The sequence below is a fragment of the Ooceraea biroi genome, chromosome 6 (assembly GCF_003672135.1).
Source record: "Ooceraea biroi isolate clonal line C1 chromosome 6, Obir_v5.4, whole genome shotgun sequence".
Lineage (NCBI taxonomy): Eukaryota > Metazoa > Arthropoda > Insecta > Hymenoptera > Formicidae > Ooceraea > Ooceraea biroi.
In genome coordinates, this window is record NC_039511.1 from 12578434 (window position 1) to 12606214 (window position 27781).

The window sequence follows — 27781 nt, forward strand, 5'->3', positions numbered from 1 at the left end:
GACGATATTAATCGTCCGTCAAAATTTTCTACTTGTGGAAGGCGGCATTTTTAAATCTTCTCAGAGGCGTTTGTAGCATATGCGTATTTATTGAAAATAACACAGTGATTCGAGGTACAAAGGTAGATTTATTTTCTCAGGTATGCACGAGTGTACATGCATTTTAACAAAAAAAGTGCACATACGTATGTACGTACACGCTATATGTTCTCTAACATCAGTAAACACGGTGTTTCTTGCTCGCAACGCTGAGAAATTCGCAAAGTGCATGCGAACCAGAAATAGATCCATGAAATATTCCCTTAACAAAGTCAATAATATGTATCTTATCTTTGTAATTAGAGATTAAATTTTAAGTCTCAACAATTTTTGGGAACGAGCGTAGTGTAATAGGCATACGACACCTGATCTGCCATGAAAATTTAATTACTTGCAAAAAGAGAACTGTTTTCTTGAAAGTTGAAGATGCGCAAGAATGTTTAAATAATTTAGATTTCCGTGAGCGATGAGTATTTTGTAAACAGAGAATTATAAATTTCAAGAATCGTAAAACTTAGGAATTACAAGATTATAAATATTGAAAAGTCAAGAAAGACATTAGAGCTTAGAAGACATATAATAATTTCAAGAATAAATATTTTAAGAAATATTCTTACGTTATTATCAATGTTATACACATGGCAGACAACGGGTTATCTTATATCTCTAATATAATAATTCTATATTCATGTCGATAACATTATGTAATAATAAGGTACAGTATAATCACACGAGATGTAAAGACCAGGTGAACGGTAGAACACGTTTGTTGGTTTCCTTCACTTGGTCTAAGCAAAGTATAATTTCGTAATCGATAGCTAAAGTATCCAAATTCAGCATTCACGATAATATATTAAGATTGAAAGATCAAATTTGAAAATTTTAAGGAAATAGGACAGACTTGTGCCCAAAAGATCGAGATTTTTATGTATATAGTATTATGAGAATCTCGAGGCTAAAATACTTTACAACACTACGCGAATAACTTTTAAAAAATTAATAAAACGGAATTTTTATGAAAGTGTATTCTGCAAAACTAGAGCAAAAATTTATACTTAAAATAATTCTGCGATATTGCAAGATCATGAATTTCCCTTTTTTTTGTAGGTCAAATTTCCCTCCATATTTATCTCTTGCAAGAATTTGAGCATCTGGATGAACCGGCGATTAATCGACATTTCTGAGACATGATTATAACTAATGTAACAATTTTATATATAATAATTTAATATTTCAATATATAACTTTAAGTTTTCGAACATTTTCTAAAGCTGTGAAGCTTCAAGATACGTTGAAAGCAATTTAATCGTCGGTTCTTTCAGGCCCTCGAGTGATGTATCAGAGGTGTTGTATGTGAAAGACTGGGTAGGTAAACGGGATACATACATATTTACAAAGACACGTGCAAAAGGGTTTTTCAGCGTCTTTTCTTGAAGATACGCTTCGAGCAATGACATTTCAGGTGATGGTACGCTTGATTTTCCTTCATCGCAAAAGGAGGTTTGAATTGTTCAGCTTACATTGTCATCCATGCAAATAATAGATTCACGATTAGTAAGAAGATTTAATTACATTTTCTTTTTCAAAAGAATTTTTCTTCTTCGAAAGATTTCTGTTTTGACTTTTTCGATTATTGTTTCTCGTACGCGTGATCGTTTGGTATTCGGTTCGTATAGAGTTTACTCTATACGGTTTGTATAGAGGTGGGTAAATCGATGGAAAGATTTACGATGCTTTGCGTGACTGGGCGTACTCATTGCTCAAAGCGTGGTTGATAATCCGATACTGCAAACTCCGATGGGACGTTAAGATCTCATAATACGGTGTCCAGGGTGTCGAGACTTCGCAACAATTGCTCGTCCTTGGAACACCACTGCACCAACTCGTCGATGGTCACCACGCCGTCCTTATTCGCATCCATTAACTAAAAATATTCAGAAGACATTAATAATAACTAGGATAATTAATTATCCTAATGTACGATTTTCGTCATCTGTTATCATCTATTGTTAGGTGTTACCGTCACTGACAAAGCGTGCAATTAGAAAAATAACTGTAATTTAATCATTAGATTGTAAAATCACAAAAATTTGATTCTGCGAATTTTTAACAAAAATTATTTCACTCAATTGATTACAATTTAAATGTTATACTTTATTTTTGAGCTGTCGAGCGAATACTCACGTGGAAGATGCGATCGACGTGTTCGCGAGCAGCCACGTGCGGCTCGAGGATCTGCGGTTGTGTGTAACGACCCAACATTTCATAGATAGAGCCTACGACGTCCAGCATTTCTTCTTTACTTATTAAACCATCACCGTCTAGGTCGTACAGGCCGAATACCCATTGCAGCTTCTCTTGCACCGATCCTCTCGACACTTTTGACAGTATGGAAAGAAATTCCTGTTCGAAAAATTTACACGTTAGTTTGAAATTGCGGATTTTCGCACAGAAGAATTTCGATCCGCTGGCTTCTGCTCGGTTAGTTTAGACTTTGGAATCATAGGAGTAGTTTTACGTGTTTTTTAAAACGTCTTATCTACTATGTAGCTTACCTCGAAACTGATCTTGCCAGACGGTTTCCTTTTCATGGTGTTGAAAACGTAGTGAGCATATTGACTCGCGTCTAAAACACGTGGTGATCAGGATGGAATGGTAATGATAATTAAAAACTGTGCACATGTGTCGTAGAACATAAGAAAACATTATTTGTGTCTATTAAAGAAATATATATAACCGATATGTGTGTGCGTGATTCATATAAAAAATATATATAAAGGTATAATAGTTTTCACATATTATTTTTATATTTTTAAATCTAATTTAATGATTATCAAGCAGTTCAGAAGTCTTTTAAAACCAAAAATGCCAAGTTAAAAATTTATGAATTTTAAATAAAAGATGGCAATTTTTGATATATTTCTTACTTTCTACAAAAGATAAACCTTGGTGAACGAACCTTGAAGGTTTCGTCGAAGGAAATGTTCCTATTTCACTACAATAAAATTACAATCACCTATTCTCTTTATAATCAAAAATTTTTTTAAATGTTAAAAATGAATTTTTCTCGTTCAGTTGAACAATCAAAGTCATCATCATTATCATCCTTTTATTACCTCCCTGCGGAAAGAACTGAGAGAAAATCTGCTTAAAGGCATCCTCATCGACCAGGCCGGTCGGGCACTCTTGCTTGAAGCCCCGGTATATCAGTTGAATCTCCTTCCGGGAAAACCTCGTGGTGGCGGCGAGGGTCGCGAGTTCCTCCGGCTTGTGTCGGCCGCCAAGAGCGAGCGCGGCGCCCCCGGAGCTCCCTAAAACGCCCCCGAGTCCTTCAAGCTCTCCTTCTGCAAGTTCGCAAGCCCTTCACTCCTAAGACTGCTTCGCTCCCTCTCGTCCTTCACCTCCTCCCTCCTCGTCAAAGCACAAAAAAGATATCCCTCACTCGGAGGGCTCCATAATGGCCAAGGGGGAGGAGGTTCCATTATTTTCTTCTTTTCTACTTGAGAAAGAAAGACATGAGGGGTTCCATCGTGACCCTAATAACCTTGAAAAAGGGGACAGCATATTCTACCCTACACAGGGGGACCTACACAGTGCGTAGACTTGCAGGCGGAGAAGTCGTGAGAAGTTGACGAGAGACAACAGGGGTAAGATTATGGAGAGGGGTAATTTGTGCTACACAAAGGATCGCTCGTTTTTCTTACATAAATATTCACAGACTTTATCACTATTGCTTTGTTATATGTCTATATCATAAGAAAGAGACTCTATAGTTAAGAAAGTTAAGCAAACTGAAATAAATTTACAATTTTAATATACAAGTATCTTTAATATATAAATATTTTTAACCAGCGATCCTCTATCTCTGTAGTCCAAATCATTAGAGAATCAGAAGAAAAGATTGAGAGAGATTAAAAGAGTTTGAAGAACATTGCGACAGAGGATACATTCTTCAAATTTTCAGGGTGAAGAGAATCCATATGTATGATTCTACAGTGCTGGGTTTAGTGATCAATTTGTTTCACAAAAGACTTGCTTATAGAGACATTTCTTGCAACAAGGGTAAGTTATAATACGTGCGTGCGTCCAATTTTTCTGAAAGGGAAGATGTTTGAAAAAAATAATAACATAACTTCTTTGCTGAAAATCTAGATCATGAAGATGATACAACTTTGTTTTTAAGCTTTTTTTGTAGAGAAACTTTATTGAAATAAATAAATGAATAAATAATAATTAATAAATGTTATACTACTAACTAACGCTAAGAGTTTACTGACTACCACTATCAGAAAGAACCTAAGGAGATTCTCTAGAAGACTATAAATTTTTTTGGTATGTACTCTACAATATATACCTTGCAAGGAAAAATTTAGGGAATAGAAGATCTGAGAACAGAAAGATTTTAAGGATCTAGAAATCAAGAAATCTAAAATACAAAAAAGTCTGATACATACTATATAAACGTTGAAAGAAATCTACAAATTCAGGTCGGAAAATCTACAGATTTAATAATCTAAAGATCTGGGATTTAAAAAATATAAAACTGGAATAATATAATCTAAAAACTTGTGAGATCCGGGTTCTCAAAAATCCAGAGACGTAAATTGTGTCGTAAATTTATGTCCTTCGCAATACACTAAATGCAATTTGCCAAAAATCAGTTCCTAAAGAATTGCGACGTTTCGATCATCCCCTACGCATGTTGCAACCATTAGCTCTCTGGTCCCCGGGTATCCGGGGTTGCCATGGTAACGTTGCAGCTCCTACTCCGTGCTTTCTGACCAACCCTTCCTTTTACGAAAGCTGCGTGAATATTCGCGAAGGAACATGGATCCTTAATATCTAGTTAAATTCTCTCTTTGAGGATTTGGTTCTTATAAAAAATTTATCGCTAACAATACACAGGAGATATTTCCTATATATGTATATAAAAATATACAAAAACAATAGTTCTATCTTTTTAGTTAATTTGTTTTATATAAAATGCTATAAACTGTTTTAATACTTCAAAGATATAAGATGTTATATTACAATAATATGAAGTTTTCAGAATTTAATTAAATTTAAAATATAAAGAGATTAAAAAACTATAGACCTAAAGAAATAAAATTAAAATAGTAAATTATCTAAAAATCTTAGTTTCTATAATTACAAAAATTAAAGAATGTAATGTAAAAATTTTCTGAGGGTTCTATCATAAATATGTAAGCAAAATGGTTAATTTAAAATTCAAAGGTAAAATATGCAATTTTAAGAATTCTTCAAGATCTTCACTGCACAAAACATCTCAAAAAGCATCAAAAGTGAGATTTGAGAAATATTTTATCCAGTATTTCTCGGAAAACGTGATACCATAGAGAAATAGACTTCATCGAAAGAATGAATGAGAAGAGGATCAAATCGAACAGCTCACAAATCTCGAGAACTAAATGTCGAAAGGTCCTAAAATCAATAACTACAAAATTTCAGGGATTAAAATAGTATCTGAGAATACCATCCGAGCTTGCAATCCAAAAATTCAAGTCAAAGGATGCGATCTTTGACACGTTGACAGTCCTGGTGTGACAAGGGTTGGATTCAGCCCCGAGAACTACCATTTACAGAGCATGGGATTTACTACGTACAAACGGACAAAACAGACAGACAAACAGACAGACCAGGCAACCTGTGTCCACGGGGGAGAGAAAGGTGTAAGAGAAGAAGAGTAAGGACCTATCACTGATCATCGCACCTTGGTGCTGCATTCGGCAGATATCAACCCCGGCTGTTGCTTCACTCGTCAACGACGCTCTCCGCTGTGTAGTCGATCGACTGGTCCAAGCAATGGCTGTGCAATCGTCGTGCCGCGAGTATATTGAACGACCGAACCGACACAGACGGGCGAAGAAAAAGGAGGAAGAGCTTGGATCGCGGCAGTCTTTTTTTAACGATCGTTATCGCCTCCCAGACTTACTTTTGTCACGGCTCTTACGCGCCTTCATCGGCCAGCAAGCACGCAACACTTCCTGCTCGGCGTGCCCTTTGATATATCGGCGCCGACGGGATATCGAGATTGAATTTACCAGCACTGATCGGTGCGATGCATCCCGCGATGCACACGCGATGCTTCTCGCGAGGAACCTCCGCACGCGCACGGAGCTGGGGAGAGAAAGCGCAAAATGGACCACCACGCAGTTGCGGATGCTGCGCACGAGATACCCCGCTGGCTGTTGTCACCCGACGTCCGTCAGGGCGATAGTTGTGGACGTGCCGATGATACCACACTGAACCACTGGGAGGTTTTCGTGGGAAAACGTGTCATTCGTCGTATTCACCGCGCAAGTGCGACGATCTTCGATAGTCTGCGATAATAATGGCTCAAAGACTCTTCGAGTAACTCCGAATGCTATTATAAGAAATCGAAAATTCATTGAAAAACTCTTAAAAATTTAAAGAGAAAATGTAAATCTAGATATATCAAACATAAAACTTGCAATTTTTTTAAAGAATTTAATAAGGAAATAAAGAAAGAAGAGGAGAGGAATTGCAATTCTATATCGTTAAATTTTAGATGTTGAGAAGCAAAAAATGCATTAAAAAATATTCTATCCAGCTTGTAATTCTCTTCTTTTCTTAATTTCTTCCTGGTAGAAAAAAAAGATATTAATCTAGGATAATGGATAAATCTCCAGAATTTATATTTTCTAACTAAATGTTACATGGAATTTTCTGAATTCATATTTTCTGCTTTTGCAATTTCTAGAAAAAAAAATTAGGGGAAAAACAGAACTGCAGTTAAACTTACAATCGATCTGGGAGAAGGCCGACCTAGTAGTAGGTAACAACTATAAAAGTCTTTAAACTCTTAAAAATAGAAGTCTTAAAACTCTTGTTTTAAAAGCCTTGAGGCTTCCGAAGCTTTAAAACTACTCAAGCTAAACCGGCAAACGGGCGTATTATATACTACGCAAAATTGACAATGTGTCAGCCGATTTCGGTTCATCAACGTCTTTCCAATAATAAACTCTATTATTGAAGTAGTCTGCCGTGAGACATCATCCCAGCTGACAAGTTGGGTCATCTCGGCTGTTAATGGACTCAATTTAAAAATAGATACTTGTCCCATTAGCCCATAGGAACGATATAATTGTCAAAAAACGCTGACATGGCGACTGACAAGTTATTAAGTCGTCAAACGTAATGCTAATGCACTAGCTGCAAATAATAACAAGAATTTTCTTTTTAGATCTTCAAGTTGAAGCGACAAATTTCCTCATTTATAACAATTTTATGATTTCAACCCTGAGATGACATATTCTTCCAATTTCGCTCAAAATGATAAACTGTGCGATGTTCGTTTCCTCTTAGACAGTCTGTAGATCGAATTTTAAAAGGGCAAGTGGACGAGATAAGTCGACGGATCAATTTCATCAGCTTCCACAGAAATAGCAAACAGTTATTAATTCAAAGCTTTGTCACACTAATAACACCTGAAACGTCGATATCGTCTCGAAGTCGCAATTGGTCGCATTAAAACGCTATCTTCTGACATCTCAATTACTTATTCCACAGCGTCAGAAATAAATCTACGACATGTAACTGCGCAGGTAACAAATCCCAAGCAACACGTCGTCTTTAAAAATATTATTCTTTAAAACTGTTATAAGCTTTTAATATTTCATAGACGCTTACCATCCTTTTATCGCTGTTCATATTTCGCTTCCAGATGCTCCTATATAACTGCTGTCACGTAGCACGTCCCAATCCGGGCCTCCTATAAATTTTTTACGAACTCTTGGCGGACCTCGCGACTTTTCCCATGTAAACAAACACCGCGGGCGAGTCGATATACGCTAAAGTGGCACGGTAAGAACATGAGTTCGTTTATGACGCAATTTGGCAAGGCGTTAAAAATGTCGCTTTAATTGATACTTGTTATTTTATAGAGGCTCCCGCTTCTTCTCTTCTTTCAGCTCGTTTTGCAATATCTTGTGCAATCTCATCTAACAATAGATCGAGATGAAAGTTAATCGAACTTTGCGAAAGCCAACTGCAACAAAATTTATTCGCATAAATTGATGTCAATTCTTTTTGCACACATGACAGTGTTACGATTATCGTAGCACTATAATCTCACTGTGAACTTTTAACTAAATTAGTTTTCAGTTACAATGAAAAAATGTTAACGTTACCGTAACGCCACCGTGATGTCATCCAAATTTTCCACCGTGCAAACTTATCGGGAGAAAACCTGATAAACACAGCTTCGCGACACGACCGTCACGTTACGCGATTAAAACGTGAATCAGGAAAATTTCCGCGGACGATGATCGCGAACGGATAACGGAAGTGGATTTCGTGAAACGCGGTTATCGCTACTTCAAGTCGGTCTGTTTCCTCGCGCGTGCAGTACCCTTTTCCTAGGTCAGAATTATGGAAATATTCTCGCAATCAGGATTGGTGCTCCATTTCCGCGGCGATGATTGGAACCAGTTGATTCGGCTATCGGTCAATAGCATTTTGATCTCGCGCACGGGGACCAATCGATATTAGTTTGATCGTCGATTGGCCCCGGTCGCGTTTGATATCGTTTGACGGTACCAATCTAATGGTACCTGGATCCGCGGTCCCGCTGAGAACGAGCCTTACGGCGTTTCGCGCTAAAACCTAGTCGCCTCGAATTCGAAATCCGATCGAACGAGCGACGAACGGACGAAATTCCGCTATACAGCAGCAGCAGCAACATGAACGTCGGCGGTGACATCGGGCAGCTGTCCTACAAGGAGCTGCAGGCTCTGGCCTTGAGGTATCACGTACCGGGTAACATCAAGGTGAGCTGTCATCGTCATCGGCGCAGCCAACACGCCTAACCGTTCCCGTTTCTCGTCCCTTTTAATTCGTCTGTCTCTGTTCAGTCTGCGACAATTATTCGAAATTTCCGCACGGCCGACACGGTATTTCCGATGCGGCCAATCATGGTTCTTGCAATTCAAAGAATCTCACATCCTCGAGTCGGAGTCGACCACCTGCCGGTCGCGATCGCCCGAATTTCGGCCGGATCGAGAGCGCGATTTCCGTAAATCCGGAGGATTCTAACCAAGATCGATTCCTTGGAGTGTTGTCGATGCAACGTTCGGATTGACGTTGCCGTCGCGCGTGCAGAGGGTTGCGCTAGTCGCCAGTTAACGGGCATTTAGTTGGCGACTAGTGGACTGCCGCCGTCTTTATCTACTTGCTCCGAGGAGACATGGATGATCGGTGCATGATGGAGGATCCTGCACTTAAAGGGTTAATCAAATTCCCATCCTTCGTCTATGAATCGTTAATTACGATTTGAGATAGGAAATCTTCTAAGATTAAATTCTTGAAGTTGTTAATTGATCATGTCCGTCCATAATCGCACTCTCCACTTCAATCTTCTATCTAGTTTAAAGTATATCTATAATTTCCAATAGATCTGTATATTTATTAATTTTGTAAATTTTAATATTCCCAAATTTATTGCTATATTAATGTATTAGTATGTCAATAATATCCCGACTACCCCACCATTGAAAATTATTTAAATCAGTTCTAAGTGATTGTGTCAAAGATTCCGTTTAAAAATTTCTCCTTCATCACTTTTAATCCATTTGTTTCTCAAAATATCTTCTTTCCAAGGTATTGCATTCGATTCTTTTATTTCATTGCAGAAAAAGGTATTGGTCAAAGTTCTGCAAGCTGCCAGGAGCGGAGATGAGGCAGAATTCAGTCGACTGCTGCAGGAGCTGAGGAAGAATCGCAAGAGGAAGACGAGGAAGTCGAAGGACTCTAAACTTGGAATAACGTCGACGCCGTTGCACAGTCCTGACTACATAATGGCCGACGACGACTATTACTGCCAGCAACAGCCGCAGCAACAGCCGCAACAGCAGGCCTCTTATCAGTGGGTGAGTTCCTATAAATTCTTATTTCAGATTCGTAATTTGCGATCGAACCGCCAATTTCGACGAACGTTAAATGATTGAATTAAAAACGTTAAAATACTGAATTATTATTAATTTTTGCAATGCAACGTGCTCCTTGACGAACGACGATGATTGACTTCGGGCAAAGTGTTTCCCGTTTCTGCAGATCGGCGCCGAGGAGGAAATCGTGAGCAAGGATGACGACAACAAGATCCCGCATTACGAGGAGTTCAAGCAGTTCCTGCTCAAGCGAATCCAACGGGAATTTCAAACTTGCGATGCCAACAACAACAACCAGGTGCAGGACCTGAGTATCGTGGACCTGCGTACTATGCCGATGTCGCCCGGTCTACAAACGATTCCTATCGATGAACCAAGCTACCCAAAAGCAGGCTTGATTGATCCAGGGGATCCGCTGGCGATCGCGACCGACAGAGGCGACTACCAAGTACTGAAAGAGCCCGAAGGAAGCCCGCAGGGCTCGTTCTTGCTGAAGAGGATGCTGCAGGCACCGGTGGGCGCCAATCTCGGCGAGATTGCCAGTTCGTTGTTCTGGGCCAGTAATTTGTTGGACAATTCCGACACTCTGACCGCGGAATCTGAAAATAACGACACCGAGGACCAACTGGTGGCCAACGCCAACGAATACTACGGACTGCTGAAGAATAACAAGGGCGAGTTCCTGCTGAACGAGGCGAGTCTAATGCCGCCTCAGGATCCTGGCATCCTAACTAGCAACGATCAATACAACAGATTTCCTAGCGACGTGGACAATCGGCAGAACCCCTATCAAAACTGGACGATCACCAGCGTGATGGAAGTACCCGTCAGCGATCTGCCGTCCTCCAAAGTGTTCCACACGATTTATTATAATAATAATACAGACCCCGCCACCGTAACTGCCGCGAACGCAAATAACGATCTGGGCTATCAGTATCAGACTGATCCCGCTTGCAACGACAATCAGAATTACCTCAACTTTGATGCGCAGGACATCAACTACGCAACCGGCACGGATACAATAACCAGCCAGCCTAACGATATTTATTACCTGCAAAATTTCAGTAAACACAGTAGCCAGACGGAAGTAGCGTATTTACACAACGCTGACACCTTCGGACACAGTAACGCTCAACAAAATATCTATCCAAACGATCAGCAGTATCAGTATTTTTATCCTCGACTCACTCAGGAAACGAACAATCCATTGAACGAGAGACTGGAGCAACAGCAAAGTAATGCGGTCGCAGGAATGGACAATTGTGTTAATCAGGAGATCGGTGCGAGAAATTTGCAGAGACCGGCAAATGGTGCGCGTTTGTTCTGCTTACTTTTCATTATCGTGAATAAAAAAATTAACATCATTATAAAAATAATATAGAAAATAAATGGGGAATGCAATATATAACGAAGGTAATTGTAACATAGACTTTTTGTTCGCGTTAGACGGGAAGTATTCGAAATACATTTTCGCGAAACATTTTTACGGACATGTCATTCTTTTACGTGTAACGTCAATCATGTTCTTCTTGAAGATATTTCGTGAAAAAATCTGCTGATATTTTTAATTAACACTCGACTTCGTCAATCAGGAACGGTGGACCCGTTTTGGCCGAAGTGGACCACCCAGGCCAGCAACAATCTGGAGAACATCCTCAACTACCACGTCACGAAGCAGGTGGACTATTCCAAGCTGAGTCAAACGTCCTGCGTGTACTGTTACGCGGCGCCGATCGTCTCACAACGATCCACCTTGACAAACAGCAGTTGCTCGAGCGAGCACAAATACACCGCCGAACAGCGACAGCACTCCTTTTCGCCCTACTGGATGCTGTACAACGACGCATCGCAGGGTATGCGAATGACCAACACAGCCAGCAATCTGCTCGAGCAGCCTGCGACAATGACGGCGCACCCGATCAACATCTTTGCTAATGACGAGCTGAAAGAGACTGTCAACGATACCTCCGAAGCTGCCATCAACGACGTGTGGATGAATCAATACGAACCAGTGACCATCGGCGACGACATGAACGTCCAGGTATCAGACTCGTTGTTCTGCAACGTTACCGCCAATCATATTGACGATATCCTGGATACGTCAGATATGAAGACTTAGAATTCGCGCGTGTCATTTACGGTAAATAAATAATTAACGGATTGTGATCGATAAGTGGACGATACTTAACGGACCGCGTTCTCCGCATAGTGACAATTGTTTTCCCGCAACAATGATGATTCTTTCGTTTCTAATTCGCGGAGGAATCTCCGGACTTATTATTCCGGCTTGAAACTAGGGCGAGTCGCACGATGATACCTAAGCGATTATTTCGTGAGATTGCCACCGGCGCGATGCATTTACTCCTCTGTTCGATCTCATGAACGAGTGAAACGCAATTATTTCGCCACCTTGGAACTGGAATGAAAGCGATATCCAAACGGAAATCGATAATGTGCAGAAACGGAATTTGAATAATCGATAGTTTCGATTATTATTTGAATAATCGATAGCATTGCGAAAGATAAAAGAACCGAACTATTTTTGAGCATTTTTTCTACTTTGCATCATTGAATGTTCCGTTTTGATACATACAAATTTTTCAGAACAGTTAGAGAAGTAGGAGAGCAGATACAGATCATAGATTTTGTAGATCGAAAATAGAGTGATGAATACTTCCTAACTAAGTAATGAGAATATTAGTCGCATGAAAGTGCGACGCGCAATGTAAGGGAATTTACGTTTTTTTTCATATACAAGAAAAAAGTATTGAAATTTTTATATATAAAATTTATATAGAGAAATTTATATATAGAAACTAACATTATATAGAAACTAACAAAATTAATAATATAAAAGACAAAAAATTATACAGAAAATTATTAATAAATAAATGATATAAAAGATTCTTGTTATTCTTAGTTACAGTATGCAATAGAACTGCAGGATATATATATTTTAATGCATAACAAACAACTAAAGTTCATGCATCAAAACCCCACGTGCGTGTGTCTAATTTGCGCGTTTTATATGCTTGATAATTATTTGGCAGAAATCATAGATAGAAATATAACATTATATAATTATAGATAGAATAGAATATAACATTAAACTTTTTCCGACTCACCCGATATAGTGTCCTGCTGAAATTGCGAACGGATATAATTTTTCAGCTTCACGGAGATCGATTCCTTCCTCCGTCCTGTGTACGTTGCGATCTCGTCTAGATCAGACGGATTCTTCTTCCGGTCCGAGGATCTTCCCGGTGTCACATGTACACTGTACATTTCCGCTAATTCGTAATAATTAAAATCCTATCGATCTTTTAGAAGAATAGTGACGATATTTTATCTTCGAATTACTTCTATTTCAACAAAAAATCGCACCTTTAAACAGAGAATTATATCATTAGATTCTGTTGGAAAAATTGGAAGATAAGGAGAATTCTTTAAATCGATTTTTCGTTTTAATTTACGCATGTAACACGCGTGTTTACAATATAAAACATTTTATGGTACTTTACAACTTTGCGAGGTATGTTCTGATTACTCTTATTCAATCCAAATATATACGTGTCGCGAGATATAAAATATGAAACTTTTCATACAATAAGGCTTCAAAACAATTTTTTTACCACTTTTCGTTAAGACGTATATCAGAACTTTGAATTACGGAGCTTTCTCGCGTTTCTTCTTTTTTCAAAAGTCAAGAGGTCGAAATCGGTGATGCGAGGCGGCGCGCTGTTCGCGAAGGACTGCGCTTGAACTGCGTTAAAGGGAAGCAGGTAAATGCAGCAGCCAGCAGTAGCCTGTATGTACATATATGTATATACATGCCGAGAGTGCAGTCAAGTTGTATTCGAGTCGCGCGGTTTTAATGAGGTGCTCCATGGCGTGCAGCCCTAATTATCTTGGACTGTTTCACGTACTTTTCTCCCGTGCCCGCTCCAAGGCCGCGAAAGAACTTGATGAACTGATTTTAATTATGATAGAAAAATTCAACTAGTCTGTCATTAATATTTAAATCACAAGTATTATGCATCCTGCAAACTACTTTGTATAAAAAATATTTCTGCGACAAAACTTGGTAAAATTTTAACTATGCAACATGTACAGCCACGCGAGCGTCTATTTTACAACAGCAGCGTATCGGATGATGCATTCAAGTTACATATCGTCCAACTCTTCAGACGTATTAACAAGTACATACAATCGGGAACAATCGCGCGGGATATTTATTGAATTGATACAATAGTTGCAGTTCGTACAATTATTATCATTATTTTTCAACAAGGATCTAAAATGCTTTAGCAAAGTAAGTCCATCACATTATTTTATCTCTCCGAGTAGTCTAATTGTCAGTTTTTTAAACTAAGCTTATTGCTCGGCGACAGCTGCTGTTTGCGTCTCCTCGGCAGGTTGGTTCGAGACGGGAGGGTACTTGCCCACGTGCCATTCTCCATTCAAGTCCAACGCGCGATTGTGATCGACAACGTTCTCCAGACACGCCTCGATCGCCGCGTCCACGTTCTCCGCAGTGATAAACGTAGGTGCTTCTTCCTTGGCTTTTCTAATGCACTCGTCGATCCGCTGGTTCCTCCTCGCCTGCCTCTCCTCATGCTCCACCAATCTCTCTAAGATATTTTCCTTACGCCTCTTCCTCATCTCTGCCAATCTGACCGTTCGCTCCTCGGCTATCTTAGCATTCCACTCGTCGTTTATGGCGCTGCATGCTTGAAAATCTTCTTCCTCCATTTGTTTGATAACCGCTTTGTCGAACTGTACTTGTCTATTTGCCATCTGTACTTGCTCAATGTGTGTCCTGGAAATACATTGCTCGTTAATTCACAATTGGAGATACAAGAACTTTGATAAGTAGTATTTCAGGTATCTTATTAGCGAAACAAATCTGAAAATAATAATGTGATTTTAGAATTATATAACTACACATTTTGCACATGTACCTAAGCGACGTCATGTACGTCCTATAATGATTAAATAAACTCTGAAGCTCCTGGTTCTCCACGTCAGGTATGACGGGTTTCTTTGGTACACGGAATAACTTGGATTTTGCCGGGGGCAACCAAATTGGCTTTCTCTTCCAGCGTACACATTGTGTATAAACGGAATTTGGGATGAACTCGCTGAATCCGATGGTACTCATCGTCAGAGCATTGGCATTCATTACCCGCATTACCTGCATCGTTTTTAGAGCTGCGAAGGGATTTGCTGTTATTAAAATTGCACTGTTATTATCATTTACTCTTACTACGTGTATCGTCCATCGTATTCCTATTATTCCGATATTACTATCTTAAATATATTTAAATCGCTGTGTTGTTACATCAACTAATTATCACTCTTAAATTAATACGTGTTTAAAATACGATTCTAATTCAATAATTATAACATATAACAAAAATATAACAACTCGTATCAACCACATGATATTGCATTGCGTTTCACAAACACACGAAATTAAAGAGCATAAATGAGATACGATATTAACAAACTTGAGAATATATTAAATATACTTTATAATAATAAGTACCACAATATATTTTCCAGGATTAAAGTAAATATTTTATCGCTGTGTCGGCTCTTTTTGGTTATCTTCTTGCTTAAAAGGAGGTTATGATAGCTCTCACGTTCTATCTCTTTCTTTCTCTCTCTTGCTAATCAATCACATAGTGCGCCTGCGCGTTCACAATGCGCATTCAAAATGCATGTAAATTACTGTTTGTATCGTGCACGCTTTTTCGTAATTGTGCGTTGCACTTTATCGCCGAATGCAATTGTATGCTAAAAATAAATATTTTCAGGTAAGATTTTTGGCAGAGAGAGAGAGAGAGAGAGAATGTTTGAGAGAGAAATAAAAACAGTATAATTTATAGAATATGTTTATTGAAAATGATCGTGTATAATGCGACGTATATATAATATACAACAACAAAAGGATTCCGCAAAACACATTCATTCGAGTTCTCTCCTGTGTTTTTTCCCCCCTCTACTCCCTTTTCCTTTCGAAACAATAATAGTGCTCGCATTATATATTAATTATTACCCTAATTATCTTCATTATAATTATGCGTAATTAATTAACTCGTCACCACGCGGCACGACAAATATGCATTCAACACAAACACAGATAAATCTTATCTCAACAATCGTTCTAAAAGTATTATCGCCGTATATGATTATTATTATTGTTACTGTTTTTTTTTCTTTCTTTTCCCCTTTGTTTCTTTTTTACAAATATGCCTGAACGCTGTAGAAATTACTTAAAATATATCTGCATCGACGATAATCACAGATATCAATTTGTATCTATTTTCCTTTTCTTCCTTATTACGCCATTTCGCGGATCAAACGTAATCGGTGCACTGGTATTAATTAAGATCTATTGCAAATCGAACGGGATTGCGATATATGTATATAAACTCTACCTGCATCGTAATTAAACGGAAATAATTACATAAGGATAATTACATCTCGTATGCGGGGCGCTCCGAAAAATTCAGAGTCCGATTAGCCGAAAGAGCGTTCCTCTCGTCGTCTCTCCTCGGTTCCATTAAACGGTGTGTCCCCGTTCAATTAAAATTTGTATACAAAAATTTTCGTCGACGCAGCACCTTTCGTTTCTCTTTCGGAACGCCCGGTGCGAAATCGAAACCTCGTTATACTCGTTATATATTTTTAACGTAGCGTGTTTATAACATTGTATCATCGGGGAGTATCTTTGGCTTAGACGCAGACAGTTTGTGCTGTTTGTCAAAGAAATGCAAGTAAGGAGAGAAACAATCCGTCTCTTTCGCAGTAATTTCTCAACGAAGGTGTTCGCGACAAGCATTTCGCAGTTCTCGTCTCGACGAATCTCGGAATTGAAGGGCTCTGGGCAGTACCGTGCTTGTACAATTATACGCGGATTCGAAGAATCTGCGCCGACAATGACGATGATCGCATAGAAAAGATGAACGATTATACCCGACGCGAAGGTGATTCAATTATGACGTTTTGACATTTCGTTTGCGTGATCTTGATCTTCCGCTTGAGGATTACATTCATCCAAGAAGCAAGATTCGCAAAGCTCTTTGTGTTGGCTGGCAGTATCTCATGTATTGAACGGTGACTACTTATATTTAAATATCTTTGTCAAGAACGTTTGATTTCGGAACCGATAAGCAAACTAATCTCGCACTTGGCATGTCGGTATGTGTGGTGTATGCGAGCCCTTCATTCGTCGATTTGAGAGATTTTTTAATCCCTCGCAATTCACATCCCGTTCTTAATGCACGGTGTGGAAACGTTCGTGGCCTGTATCGAGCTTTCGTTTTGCTTTCTCTTCCTCTTTTTCGTCGCAAGACGCGTTCAAGCGCCACGATTATCAGATCACACCATTAGAACTCGGATGTTTTAGAACCACGGATTATTAGTTCGTAGAACCTTCGTAGCTTAGACTCCTAGACATTGGGAACCTAGCGAATCCTTAGAGCCTCGGAGCTGTTCATCTGGACTTTTACAATCCTTACAATCTGGTCCAAGTCCGAACTTATTCGCATCCTTAGACCTATGGGTACCCGGCTATCCTCGAAAATATTACACTGCGATCGAGAGAGTTTAGATTCTTAGATCCGCGGTTGCGTTAAAGCCGCGCTCTGCAGTTAAAAATACAGTCTTGTAAAAAGTCCTAAGTTTTACATATCTGTCCTTAATATGCATGAAAACGATGGCACATGTGTTTCTATCTTGGCTGTAAGCAAGAATCTCCTGTCGACAATATACTTGAGCTGTGTGTACACTTTATTGGTCGATCAAAGGAAGGCATTTGTGTACAGGATCGTCCCGCGATTACTGAATCATTTTTCTCATCAATCGGAGATCCCTCAACGAGCACCTTAAGCCCGTCAGAGGGTATTTCCAGGCGAAAAATAATACGGTAGCCGCCGGACAGCTTCTATATATTCATAGTGCAAGTGTTTTTTCTGTGTTTCTTCTTGAACTTATTTTAAACGGTAACGTTTAATCCCCGTCCCTCTTCTCGTCATCCCAAAACTATTTCTCCTGAATCGTAGAAAATTCATTCATTCATTCGCTCCGCGATACGAAGGCTGAATTGCAACAAAGAAGCGAGAGAATCGGCAGATACTAATTGTAATCTCTGTAAACAAGTATTAAACATTTTTTCTCTTCTCTTTTTTTTATCGCTGACACAATCGATTAGAATAAAATAGCATGTTGTGGAGTATATATGTACAAGGTGGCACAAAGGTGTCGTCCTTGGTAGGGTTGGGCGCACCTTGTACATGCATACTGTTGAATTTGGTCAACTTCTCCTTCCTTTCATCCTTAATCATTCTCTCTCACTCTCACTCTCACTCTCTCCTCCTCCCCATCCGTTCCTCTATATCATATTATCAAATGTATATATAAGAATATTTTGTACGACTATATCTCAATAAAATAGTTGATAAACAGCAGGTATAATTATTCAACAAGAGCACTACATTGTAATAGTAATAACATCCGGCGGTTGATTAGAGAAGGTGCGCAGGGATCAATTCACTTTAATTGAAATCAAGTTCTCAATCAATTTCTTCAAGTCGGTGCATCATAATGAATGCAAATATAGATCCTTATCTTTATTTCCTTATCTCATCTTTCCATCACAAATCTTTCAGACCTTTACTATTCCTTAAATTTTGTTTTTTAATTGAATTTTTTAGTTAAATTTTTTCAGATCTCCAAATAGTGTACAAAATGTTTTAAATGTTTGCGTTATTATGCATTAATATTGTACAGAAGATTATATGCGTCACATTTCTCGAATAGTTCTCATCTTCTCCAACAACCGCAATAATGATAATAATGATAATAATAATAATAATTATCAATAGTAACTAAGAAATTAAAAGATTTTATTTGATAAAACGAAGAAATGAGAAAGAAGAGCAAAAATGCTCATTAGAACCTTTCAAGATCCCTATGTAAAATAGTTTTTGGTTATAAACTGCAAAACAGATAATAAACATATTACCCATTCGTAATAAACAAATAATCGTAACGCTACTATATACCAAAATTCTGCCAATGCAATCGCTATAACTAACTATGTTCTCTATAAATCGTGATAAATATAACTTTTAAGCATGATCTCGTCACAAATCAGGAGAACATTACGATATATCCTCTCTATTCGAATTTAAATATAAAAATGTATACTGTTACTGAGGGTTATTATGACTGTGTACGTGTATGTATGTATGTATGTGTGTGATTCTTATAAATTATTTATATTTGCTACTTGGCAGAAAAGTATTACTGTGTCTTTAGAGAAAATCCTTCTACTGTAATAATACACGCATATGTAAAGATAATTATATCCTGGAATTTTCATATCCTGGGATCCTACGATCCTTGGACATTAAGATTCCTGGACTCTGAGATCTCTGGAATCCAAGATTTCTGGATTTCAAGATTCTTAATCCTGAGAATTTTCAAATTTCGATCCATTCAACTTTGTCAAAATTTGAAATTCTCAAATGTTCCGCTTTTCAATTATTATTGTAGTGTCTACAGATTCATTAATATTCAGCCTTATCCCTAGAAATCTTAGATCTAAAGACATTGAGACATTCCGTCTACTTTAGATCCCCAATCCAGAAATCCAGAAATCGAGGATCTTTCTGTTGTCCGATATAAATGTTGAGCTTAATATTCACGGTAAGTATTAAGTGTAGACAGTATTTCAGTTATCTTTATAAAGCTAATCTCAAAGAACAGGGTCCTGACTATGCAACGTTTCCGAAACTGGTATCACTGGGCGTAGCGGACTGCGCGTCCCGGGGGAATTCCCGTCGCGCGTCTAGCAAAATAGAAGACTGTCATTCTATTTTCTTCGGTCCTCCTTCGTCGGTGAGATGCGCCGTCGCCTCTCTCCGTAAAAAATTACATCTTGTAAATAAAAATAACGTTTCTTTCACTTTTGTACGTTGATGGTAGTGCAAGGCCGTGGCACATGTTTTATCCTAAGCAGGGGTTCACAAACCAGTTAAGAACTGTTTTGTTAAAGTGCAAGTAAGAAGAAAAAGACGAAAGAAAACGAATATTTCAGAAAGAAATAACTCTATTAAGATAATTTCATGTATAAAAATGATACGAGAGATTGTATTGTTACACGCGATTTGTATGCGTCTACCAACTATTTGTAGTTCTCAATTGTTTTTAATTCAAGATGCATGTAATGGAAATTTTAATTTTAACATGTGAGTGCAATTATATAAACCATTATATAACACTGCATTAGAGTAAAATGATGTCTCTCAACAAGATTTCAACAAAATTATTGTTAAATAAAAAGCGTTAATAGAGGAGTAGACAGCTAAAACGTTTCGCTTTGTACACTCTGCATTAAAAAACGCAAAGGTCTATAAAAAGTTTGTAAAATATATACAATTTTAAAGAATATATAGATACAGCGATTGTACCTACTAGATCATCCGTAACGCTACAAAGTTTGGGAACCCCTGTTCTACACAGGTTATTATATCACGAGTTGTTAAATATATAAATAACTTCCGCAAGTTCTCTCCCCGAAACTTCCCTGTCGCCAAGTAGCGTGCTCCAATCGTTTGATCATTCCCGTTGAGTTTGGTCCGTCCAATTTGTGCACTCGCGTCATCAAAGGTTATTCGAAACATGCCTGTTACATTTATGCACTCAATTTCAACATCTTGACGTTTCCTTTATGAATATCGATGGAATTATTCGATCGCTCGTGGACCATCAATAGGCATCGTATGCAACACCTCATCCAGTAACTGCAGCGCTCTGTGTAAATGTACCTAAAGAATCGATGATATGACAATATCAAAATAGAACTTTCATAATTAATGCCTTATAACAAAAGGAAACGAAAAAATAAGTGAAAAGATATGAATGAAAGTCTTAATTACAGATTTCGAACTTGGATCTTTAATTTCAACAAAATTAGAATATTAATATTTATACTGCTTTTTTATCTTTATCTGTGTTTAAATCGTATTGATATTTACTTTCTTTTCGTTTAAAATAGGTTTGCTTGATCAAAGTATTTCGATAAGGAATTGTACTGTACCTCAATCCAGCATGGAGTTTCTTTTATGCTTTGTCGCGGATAATCCGGACCCCATCCTTTAACGAAACTCAAACGCAGGATACAGAGTCTCCGTAAGTCGTCGACACCAATCCCCGCAGCTGCACTGAGACCTGAATAACAATCATTATTCATTCATATACGTTGCAAATGTGCCATAATCATCATATGCTATTAAAAATTCTTTGATCAATATACTTTTGGTAATGGGCGCTCCATGTGTTAGATGACCCGCAACAGCTGCTGCTTGTGCTGCTGCAGCAGCTTGAGCAGTGGCAGCTTGGCCGCGCATTTGTTTGTGGCACTGTCTCAGGTCGAAGACTTTAATGTACGCCGAAGGGTAGATTTTGTGTACTGCGTCACCAGGTGCCCGGCCGGCCTCTCTGTCCAGATAATAAGACTGCACAAAGACGCTGTGCTCGCTTTGACATCTCAACCAAACGTCGCCTTCACCTCTCAAATCCAACACAACGCCTTTTCCTGGAACATTCATTTCGCGATAGTTCTTTAAACGTTTCTCGAAAACGCCTTTCGATTCCTGTAAGGATGACAGTTACCTATATGAAGACGCGCTCTCTCACTCTGTTCCGTTCTGTGCACGTTACTCAAGGCACCTAAGCAGAATCTGTTTCCTCCGCTTGGATCGACATAGCCGTCTACAGTGACTGTAGGGCAACCGCTACTAACTTTGAACGTCTCCCCGACTTGAATGTCCAATTCAAAATAGCCGACAGAGCACCAGTATTCCGGTGCTGGTTGCGTAGAGAGCAATCCTCCAATGTTACCGCTTACGTCGTTTCCGTGACCTCCCCCTGTTTCATCACAGAGGTATCAGATCGTAAATCTTATCGTTGAACTTCGAAGTTCAACGTCGGAGAAGCTTTCGTAAATTTCACATGTTAGTCAGTTCAATTAAAAAAATTAAAATAAAATTTATTAAAAATTAAAGTAAAATTTAATGTGTTAGAAAGGAATGTTTAACACTTACAGTAAGATGTTGTATGGAGGTGTCGCGGATCCGGCGGTTGCATGCTTTGAGTATATGTGAGAGTATTGGCGCCAGTCCATTGTGGCGCTCCTGAATTGTACGATGCAGAACCTACAGGGAAACCGTTCGGATGGTGAAGGTGCACGGGTGACACGGGAGAACTCTGTCCCTCACCTAGTTAAATAAAAAGGAAGGACATGATACAAGCGTAAAGCACCGAAAAAAATGCCAAAACCACTTCGTCGAAAGTACTAAGACAGAAATCCAGATTCAAAGTCCTTGTAGAATCCGTGTCTAAAAGGGTAATGGTGAGGGTTCTTGTGTTGTTGTCTAATTGGTGGATGCGCTATGAGCTTATTATGTACCTAAAGAAGCCGTTAACGCGTCGACTGTGGGTGGCTGGTTCATATCCTGCGGGGGTGTGGTGGTGCCGTAGAACGTGTCGGCAGTCGATTGTCCTTGCGCAGGGCTCAGGATCTGCGCGCCAGGCGTTCCGCTGGACGCGGCGTTCAGCGGCGGTTGCTGGCTACCTACGGTGTGACTCATTGGATGTACTACTGCTGCAAAATCAAAATTCATACACGATGCAGGCAACATAAATATCAAAACGCACAAACGTGGCCCTCGCCGTCATTGTTCTGAAATGTTTTTCGCGTGAATCGGCATTTCCCAAACAGGGATCGTGAATGTTCCCACAGTTAGGACTCTTCGAATTTGTATGCGGTATATATTATATTGATATCACTGTACAATTAGTATTTAGTGATATCACGGAATTAAAAATTTTTCCGAAAGCAAAATTTTAAATACGCAATAATAATACGTAAATATAATGATGCTTAAAATGATCTGACATCTACAATGATTGGATTGATTAAAAATATATACAATTCGTAAAAAAAAGACATAGTTTACTCCAATCAGAACGCAATAATTGACGGAAAATTGTGTAGATAAGATCAGCGATCGGGTGGCGGCTTCTCGCATTGCTCGTAACGAAAAACAATTCTATTCACTTTCATATTTGTCGGAAATCTAATCTTTATTGATCATATTTCACATGAGACATTAGGATTGATTTAGGAAATTCCGATTCGAGTTGAAGAATCATGAAGAAAGTGCACACTGGCGACATTGAGCGTATGCTAATCAGCGACATATAATCAAAAGCTCTTTAAATAATGATGTGTACGATGAAATACGTACGATGATGCATGTTACGGCCTGCCGAGTGATGAGGCGTGGGGATCCAGGTTTGCCTGGGGCAATTATTGTCGTCCAGTTTAGCATGGGGATTACCATTATTGCCACCCCCACCGGCGCTAAACATACCCTCAGTACTGGCTGTGCCGAACAATCAGAAGGAAAAGAAAACAATGAAGCCAAAACAAAAGAATTGAATCACGCAACGAAAGAGAAAAAATTTGCGAAGCAAGTCCTTGCCTGCTAATCTACATTCGATAGCGATAACGAAAGCGGCTGATTTGTTAACAATCAATTTAATAATTATAACAATCATATCGAGCGCATTAATTTGTAGCACGTATATATTTTAGCACAGTTAGATGGTGATCTACACAAAATTGTTCTAATATATGTCATCGCATGCTAAATTTATGATTCCTCAGATCTTGATGGCTTATTAACTCATTAAACACTTCGATATCTAGATAAAAAATACGTCCGTTAAAGCTGCGATGATTCATCGAGGTGAATTACCATCTAGTGATCAGACATTAAACAGATTTGCATCGATAAAGTCAATAAAGTCAATTGAGATCAAACTTTGAGAGAAGTAGAGACTTCAGAGGTAAGATCGAGTCGTAACATCGAACTTACTTGGATTGGGAGGCGGCAAGCCTGGTATGAAAGTTTGCTGAGCCTGCTGAGCGTTGTTTGCAGCGGGTGGTTGAGCCGGCGGATGATGTTGGATCGTCTGATTCATCTCACCGTCCACGTCCATCGCAGAGCCGACCGCGGCCGCGGCTGCTGCGGCAGCGGTGCCGCCGCCGCCAACTGTATACTCATCCTTGACCAGCCTGCCACCGGGGCCCACACCCACGCCGGATTGCAGAGTCAAGCCGGACAGGTCTGTAAAGAACGGGTCTGTGCGAAAAAGCAACCCATTCCATCAAGACACTAAGAAGACCACAACGATTAATTTATTTGCTCTAGCATTCTATACGTTAACTCCGGAGCGCACTTTTACCTCGTTGGATAATTATAATCAGCGATTAGTTCGAATACGATAATCGAATGCAACTAAACTATTCATGCTAAAACCTAAGATTAAAAATTAAAAAAAAATTTCACAGAGGCAGTAAAAATAAATACGCATACACGTGAGATGCAGGCACACTCAGTAACTTGAAAATATATCGTAATGACAGATTACGTATCAATAAGTACCTATGCCGGGCGATACCACACGCTCGTAATGATAGGGATTCACGCACACCGAGTCGCACTTCAAGTCGAATGCATACTGACAGTATTTCACGTGCTTCAGCTCGTTCTTGTGCAAATCGGGCCATCTCCATATGCGAGCGTAGATAACGTGTGGGAAACCTTTACGTCCTGCTACTTGCAACCTGCCGTCGAGAGTTCTTTGGATGGTGACGCACTTGCTGTGATGCGCGCCGTTGGTGGTGATCGCAGTAATCAGACTATCCAATTCGTCGCGTTTCTCCTATTAATTTTAATTATTATATAATTAAATATTTATCTTTGTTTAACAATTAAGAGAGTCCATGCTGACTCCCTTAGCAAAATTCAAACGCAAAACTCTGTATTAATACAAAGCTATGCATTTGAAATTCCGCACGGACCTTCCGATAACGCAAAACTTTGTTAATACTTAATATATAATTTTGCGTTTAAATTTTGCTAAGAGCATGGACTTTTTGGTTAACCCAATTTGTACATGTATTGTAATATTAATAATGTAGAATAGATATGGGACTTACCTTTAGTTTTTTCACCAACGATTCAATCGCACGTTTGCTGAAGCCTTCACTTTCACCACCTTGACGATGACACATCAATGAATGCACGATACTCAAGCATGCATCAGCGCTGGTCGGTGCATTAGGTGCGATCCCAGTCATCTCTCTCACTGTGGTTAAAATGTGAAAAGAGATGATGAAACACGTGTGAAATAATAATTTACAGAGATCAAATATATGCTTTTATAAATTCTAAGCCGTTTAATCTCATTAATATTTTATTCCATATAAAATTTTTTTTTGTAATTCAATAAATAATTATATATAAAATAGTATTGTTTTAACTCATTAGTATTTATGTAAAATGTGTAATAAACTTAAATAATACAACAAGTATCATGTACAGGCTGTATATGTGCATATATATATGGTAGAGATATTTACATTCGGGATTAGGCTGCATGGGGGGCGAGGGATACAGATGACCTCCCCCGCCCGCCAATCCAACCATTTCTGTGAAAGCCGTGGTGGACACTGTCCTGTTCCTCTTCCCAAATTACTAGTCTTACAGCTAGACTTGAGGCAGCTGAATTTTTCACACTTTATCATCTAGCGACAATATTTCATCCATGTGTCATAACAGATGCTTCCCTGTAAATAGTTCTTACTGTATTCTTTGTCATGTACAATTTAATCTACATTATGATTCTAATTCCAACACCTGGACAGAAAGACGATAAATATTTTGGAGCAATAAAAAAGCAAGTTTTTCATTTAGCTAGTTTTTGACACACCGTTTTAAGCGTAAACCGATTATCTTTACATACCATCACCGACAATCAATAATGATCGTTGGCGATGGTATCATTAGAACACAAATTGATTCTGTTTATCCAACACACAAACTCACACTTCGACAAGTGATAGTTTATTGATAAATAACTCGATTATCAGTGCATCGCTATTTATTTAGGTAACAAGTTATCAGAATCGCTCATCTCTCAATTGCTCCGATAAAATACCCCAGACGCAGCGGAACTTACATTCCAGTAGAAGCGTGACGAACGCACGTTAGACAGGATTCGCGAGTTCACGATTCACGTCTGGACACGAGGATGGCCCGTGGCCATCGGGGAAAACGCAGGTGATCCGACACTTCGCTGCGAGCGAGTGGGCCAGTAGTTGTATCGACGTCGCGAACGTCGGAATTCGAAATTCCCGAGAGCAGGCAACGGGTGATGATGACAGTTACGCGCTGGGAAGACGCTCGCATTACACTCCGGGCCAACGTTGACGAACGGATTCGTGCAACGCGACGCAACTCATGGCGACGACGGTCGCGCGTGTTCCTCGCTCGCGGCTGCTCGCCGAGCGTGACGCACGATGACAGACGTGTATTCCGCGGGACTAACGACGGACTGCCGAGCGTTGCTCCGTCGCATAGGTTAACACATCAATAATACATATCCGCGGGGCGCGGATGATGTCGCCGTGAGCAGTGCGGCCAATCTGCGCCAGCGGGATTCCGAATGCTTCTTCGCAAATTTGCACAAATCGTGCCGACACGGTTGGCAGCGCTGCTACTGCTGGATGCTGCGGAGCGCGAATGAAATCCGTGGAATCTGTTGTCTCTAGTTGAAAATGTTGAAATAGTTGAAAGTCCGTTTTGCTATTTTTTTTTTTCGAGACTCGAGAGAAAATGAATTAAATACAAAGAGTGGTTGATTAGAGATATGTTCAGGAAAATTGGATATCTTTGGATCGCGTTACCGTTAATTGTGCTATGGAATTAATTACGATTATCTTTACAGTAAGATAAGTTTGGATGGAAAATAGCAAGTTGTTAACGCCAATTTAGTTGATGACAACGATTTTTAATGTTATACAATAAATATTGTAGTTTTCTGTATCGTATCATTTATTTTAAGGGGAACAATAATTAATACGATAACGCTTTTTGACATAATATTACTTTATTGTACAATTTATATCTTAAATTTTATAAAACTATAAAAAAGTATAAAAAATGTGTGACGTACTATATATTCTTCTTTTCGAAGAAGTATGTAAGAAATGGGGGTGTAACTCAGTGGTAGAGTGTCTGCTTCGCATGCTGAAAGTCCTGGGTTCAAATCCCAGCTCCTCCAACCAAATTTTTTTCTTTATTTAATCGTGTAACATAATATATTTATACAATTTCCTTTTATTGCAAAAGATTTTAAATTATATTCAACATTACGAATAACTTATTTTTCTAGTTTTTTCATTAATCAATTCATTTAAAGTTCATTTTTTTACATACCTTGTTTTAATTTAATAGAATTTATTGTAAATTATATAAATAATAATATAAATAATAATACATGTAATGTTACATACAGCATATTAATAATTATTTAAAAGTATAATAATTAAAACACAATATATTTTGATTTCTAATTATAACAAAATGATCTTTTTACATTATACAAAGCAAGTCTGAAGGTAAACGAAACACTAAAGTTAATCGAAATCATATTCAAACTGCTATTTCGATATTTCTCGATATCTCTCGTAGGTGAATCGCTGGCCGTGAATATTTTAGTTGTGAATATTTGTGAACTCGATACAATTTTATAAATTATATCATATATATAATTCCGATATTCCGATGAATGTTAAATTATTATCTTAAATAATATTTTACTAAGAAAATTGTTGCATCGCGGGAAAGGGAAAGAGGGAAGGACGCGAAGTTAGCGCGTCACGTGATTCG

At 38.7% G+C, this 27781-nt stretch overlaps 4 protein-coding genes and 1 non-coding gene across 16 annotated transcripts; 2 read left to right on the forward strand and 3 right to left on the reverse strand.

Moving 5' to 3' along the window:
* Positions 1 to 71: 71 nt before the first annotated feature.
* On the reverse strand, positions 72 to 13733 carry LOC105276077 (Kv channel-interacting protein 4). Of its 5 annotated transcripts, XM_026970207.1 has the most exons (6): positions 13598 to 13733; positions 13091 to 13349; positions 3156 to 3383; positions 2595 to 2665; positions 2224 to 2442; positions 72 to 1963 (listed from the first exon to the last, which is right to left on the reverse strand). In XM_026970207.1, the coding sequence occupies exons 2-6, from the start codon at positions 13248 to 13250 to the stop codon at positions 1853 to 1855; spliced, it is 789 nt and encodes a 262-aa protein (XP_026826008.1). In that variant the 5' UTR covers positions 13251 to 13349; positions 13598 to 13733; the 3' UTR covers positions 72 to 1852. The 5 variants fall into 5 exon arrangements, with proteins under 5 accessions (XP_026826008.1, XP_026826007.1, XP_011331721.1 ...); XM_026970206.1 differs by having other exon boundaries at positions 13091 to 13701; XM_011333419.3 differs by lacking the exons at positions 13091 to 13349; positions 13598 to 13733 and adding an exon at positions 5993 to 6323.
* On the forward strand, positions 8075 to 12784 carry LOC105276068. 3 transcript variants are annotated; one of them, XM_026970202.1, is made up of 4 exons: positions 8075 to 9306; positions 9711 to 9947; positions 10114 to 11275; positions 11558 to 12784. In XM_026970202.1, exons 2-4 carry the CDS (start codon positions 9876 to 9878, stop codon positions 12082 to 12084), a joined length of 1761 nt encoding a protein of 586 aa, XP_026826003.1. In that variant the 5' UTR covers positions 8075 to 9306; positions 9711 to 9875; the 3' UTR covers positions 12085 to 12784. The 3 variants fall into 3 exon arrangements, with proteins under 3 accessions (XP_026826003.1, XP_011331709.1, XP_019885994.1); XM_011333407.3 differs by having other exon boundaries at positions 8075 to 8849; XM_020030435.2 differs by having other exon boundaries at positions 8075 to 8849; positions 10132 to 11275.
* Positions 13734 to 14171: 438 nt separating the features above from the next.
* On the reverse strand, positions 14172 to 15657 carry LOC105276096 (probable 28S ribosomal protein S26, mitochondrial). The gene is made up of 3 exons (XM_011333445.3): positions 15514 to 15657; positions 14927 to 15176; positions 14172 to 14784 (listed from the first exon to the last, which is right to left on the reverse strand). The coding sequence occupies exons 2-3, from the start codon at positions 15163 to 15165 to the stop codon at positions 14340 to 14342; spliced, it is 684 nt and encodes a 227-aa protein (XP_011331747.1). The 5' UTR covers positions 15166 to 15176; positions 15514 to 15657; the 3' UTR covers positions 14172 to 14339.
* A 189-nt stretch (positions 15658 to 15846) lies between these two features.
* LOC105276105 (mothers against decapentaplegic homolog 4) lies at positions 15847 to 26617 on the reverse strand. 6 transcript variants are annotated; one of them, XM_011333473.3, is made up of 12 exons: positions 26070 to 26616; positions 25471 to 25677; positions 25048 to 25196; positions 24491 to 24770; positions 23921 to 24187; positions 23288 to 23425; positions 22447 to 22611; positions 22082 to 22255; positions 21651 to 21905; positions 21292 to 21573; positions 21076 to 21206; positions 15847 to 20803 (listed from the first exon to the last, which is right to left on the reverse strand). In XM_011333473.3, the coding sequence occupies exons 2-12, from the start codon at positions 25535 to 25537 to the stop codon at positions 20723 to 20725; spliced, it is 1989 nt and encodes a 662-aa protein (XP_011331775.1). In that variant the 5' UTR covers positions 25538 to 25677; positions 26070 to 26616; the 3' UTR covers positions 15847 to 20722. The 6 variants fall into 6 exon arrangements, with proteins under 6 accessions (XP_011331775.1, XP_011331759.1, XP_011331767.1 ...); XM_011333457.3 differs by having other exon boundaries at positions 22447 to 22641; XM_011333465.3 differs by having other exon boundaries at positions 22447 to 22641; positions 23921 to 24172; positions 26070 to 26613.
* A 484-nt stretch (positions 26618 to 27101) lies between these two features.
* Positions 27102 to 27173, forward strand: Trnaa-cgc. The gene has a single exon. It is a non-coding gene; the product is annotated as a tRNA-Ala (tRNA).
* The last annotated feature ends 608 nt before the right edge of the window (positions 27174 to 27781 follow it).

Coding starts and splice junctions, on each gene's coding strand:
- LOC105276068 (XM_011333407.3), top strand. CDS start 8,763: ATGAACGTCGGCGGTGACATCGGGCAGCTGTCCTACAAGGAGCTGCAG. Junction 8,850..9,710: donor ACGTACCGGGTAACATCAAG/GTGAGCTGTCAT, acceptor ATTTCATTGCAG/AAAAAGGTATTGGTCAAAGT. Junction 9,948..10,113: donor AGCAGGCCTCTTATCAGTGG/GTGAGTTCCTAT, acceptor CTTCGGGCAAAG/TGTTTCCCGTTTCTGCAGAT.
- LOC105276077 (XM_026970207.1), bottom strand. CDS start 13,250: ATGTACAGTGTACATGTGACACCGGGAAGATCCTCGGACCGGAAGAAG. Junction 2,666..3,155: donor TCAGTTCTTTCCGCAGGGAG/GTAATAAAAGGA, acceptor CACGTGTTTTAG/ACGCGAGTCAATATGCTCAC. Junction 1,964..2,223: donor ACGTCGATCGCATCTTCCAC/GTGAGTATTCGC, acceptor GAATATTTTTAG/TTAATGGATGCGAATAAGGA.
- LOC105276096 (XM_011333445.3), bottom strand. CDS start 15,165: ATGCAGGTAATGCGGGTAATGAATGCCAATGCTCTGACGATGAGTACC. Junction 14,785..14,926: donor ACGTACATGACGTCGCTTAG/GTACATGTGCAA, acceptor ATGTATTTCCAG/GACACACATTGAGCAAGTAC.
- LOC105276105 (XM_026970201.1), bottom strand. CDS start 25,537: ATGGTTGGATTGGCGGGCGGGGGAGGTCATCTGTATCCCTCGCCCCCC. Junction 25,197..25,470: donor CATGCAGCCTAATCCCGAAT/GTAAATATCTCT, acceptor TTTTAACCACAG/TGAGAGAGATGACTGGGATC. Junction 24,188..24,490: donor TGTGGTATCGCCCGGCATAG/GTACTTATTGAT, acceptor TTTTTCGCACAG/ACCCGTTCTTTACAGACCTG.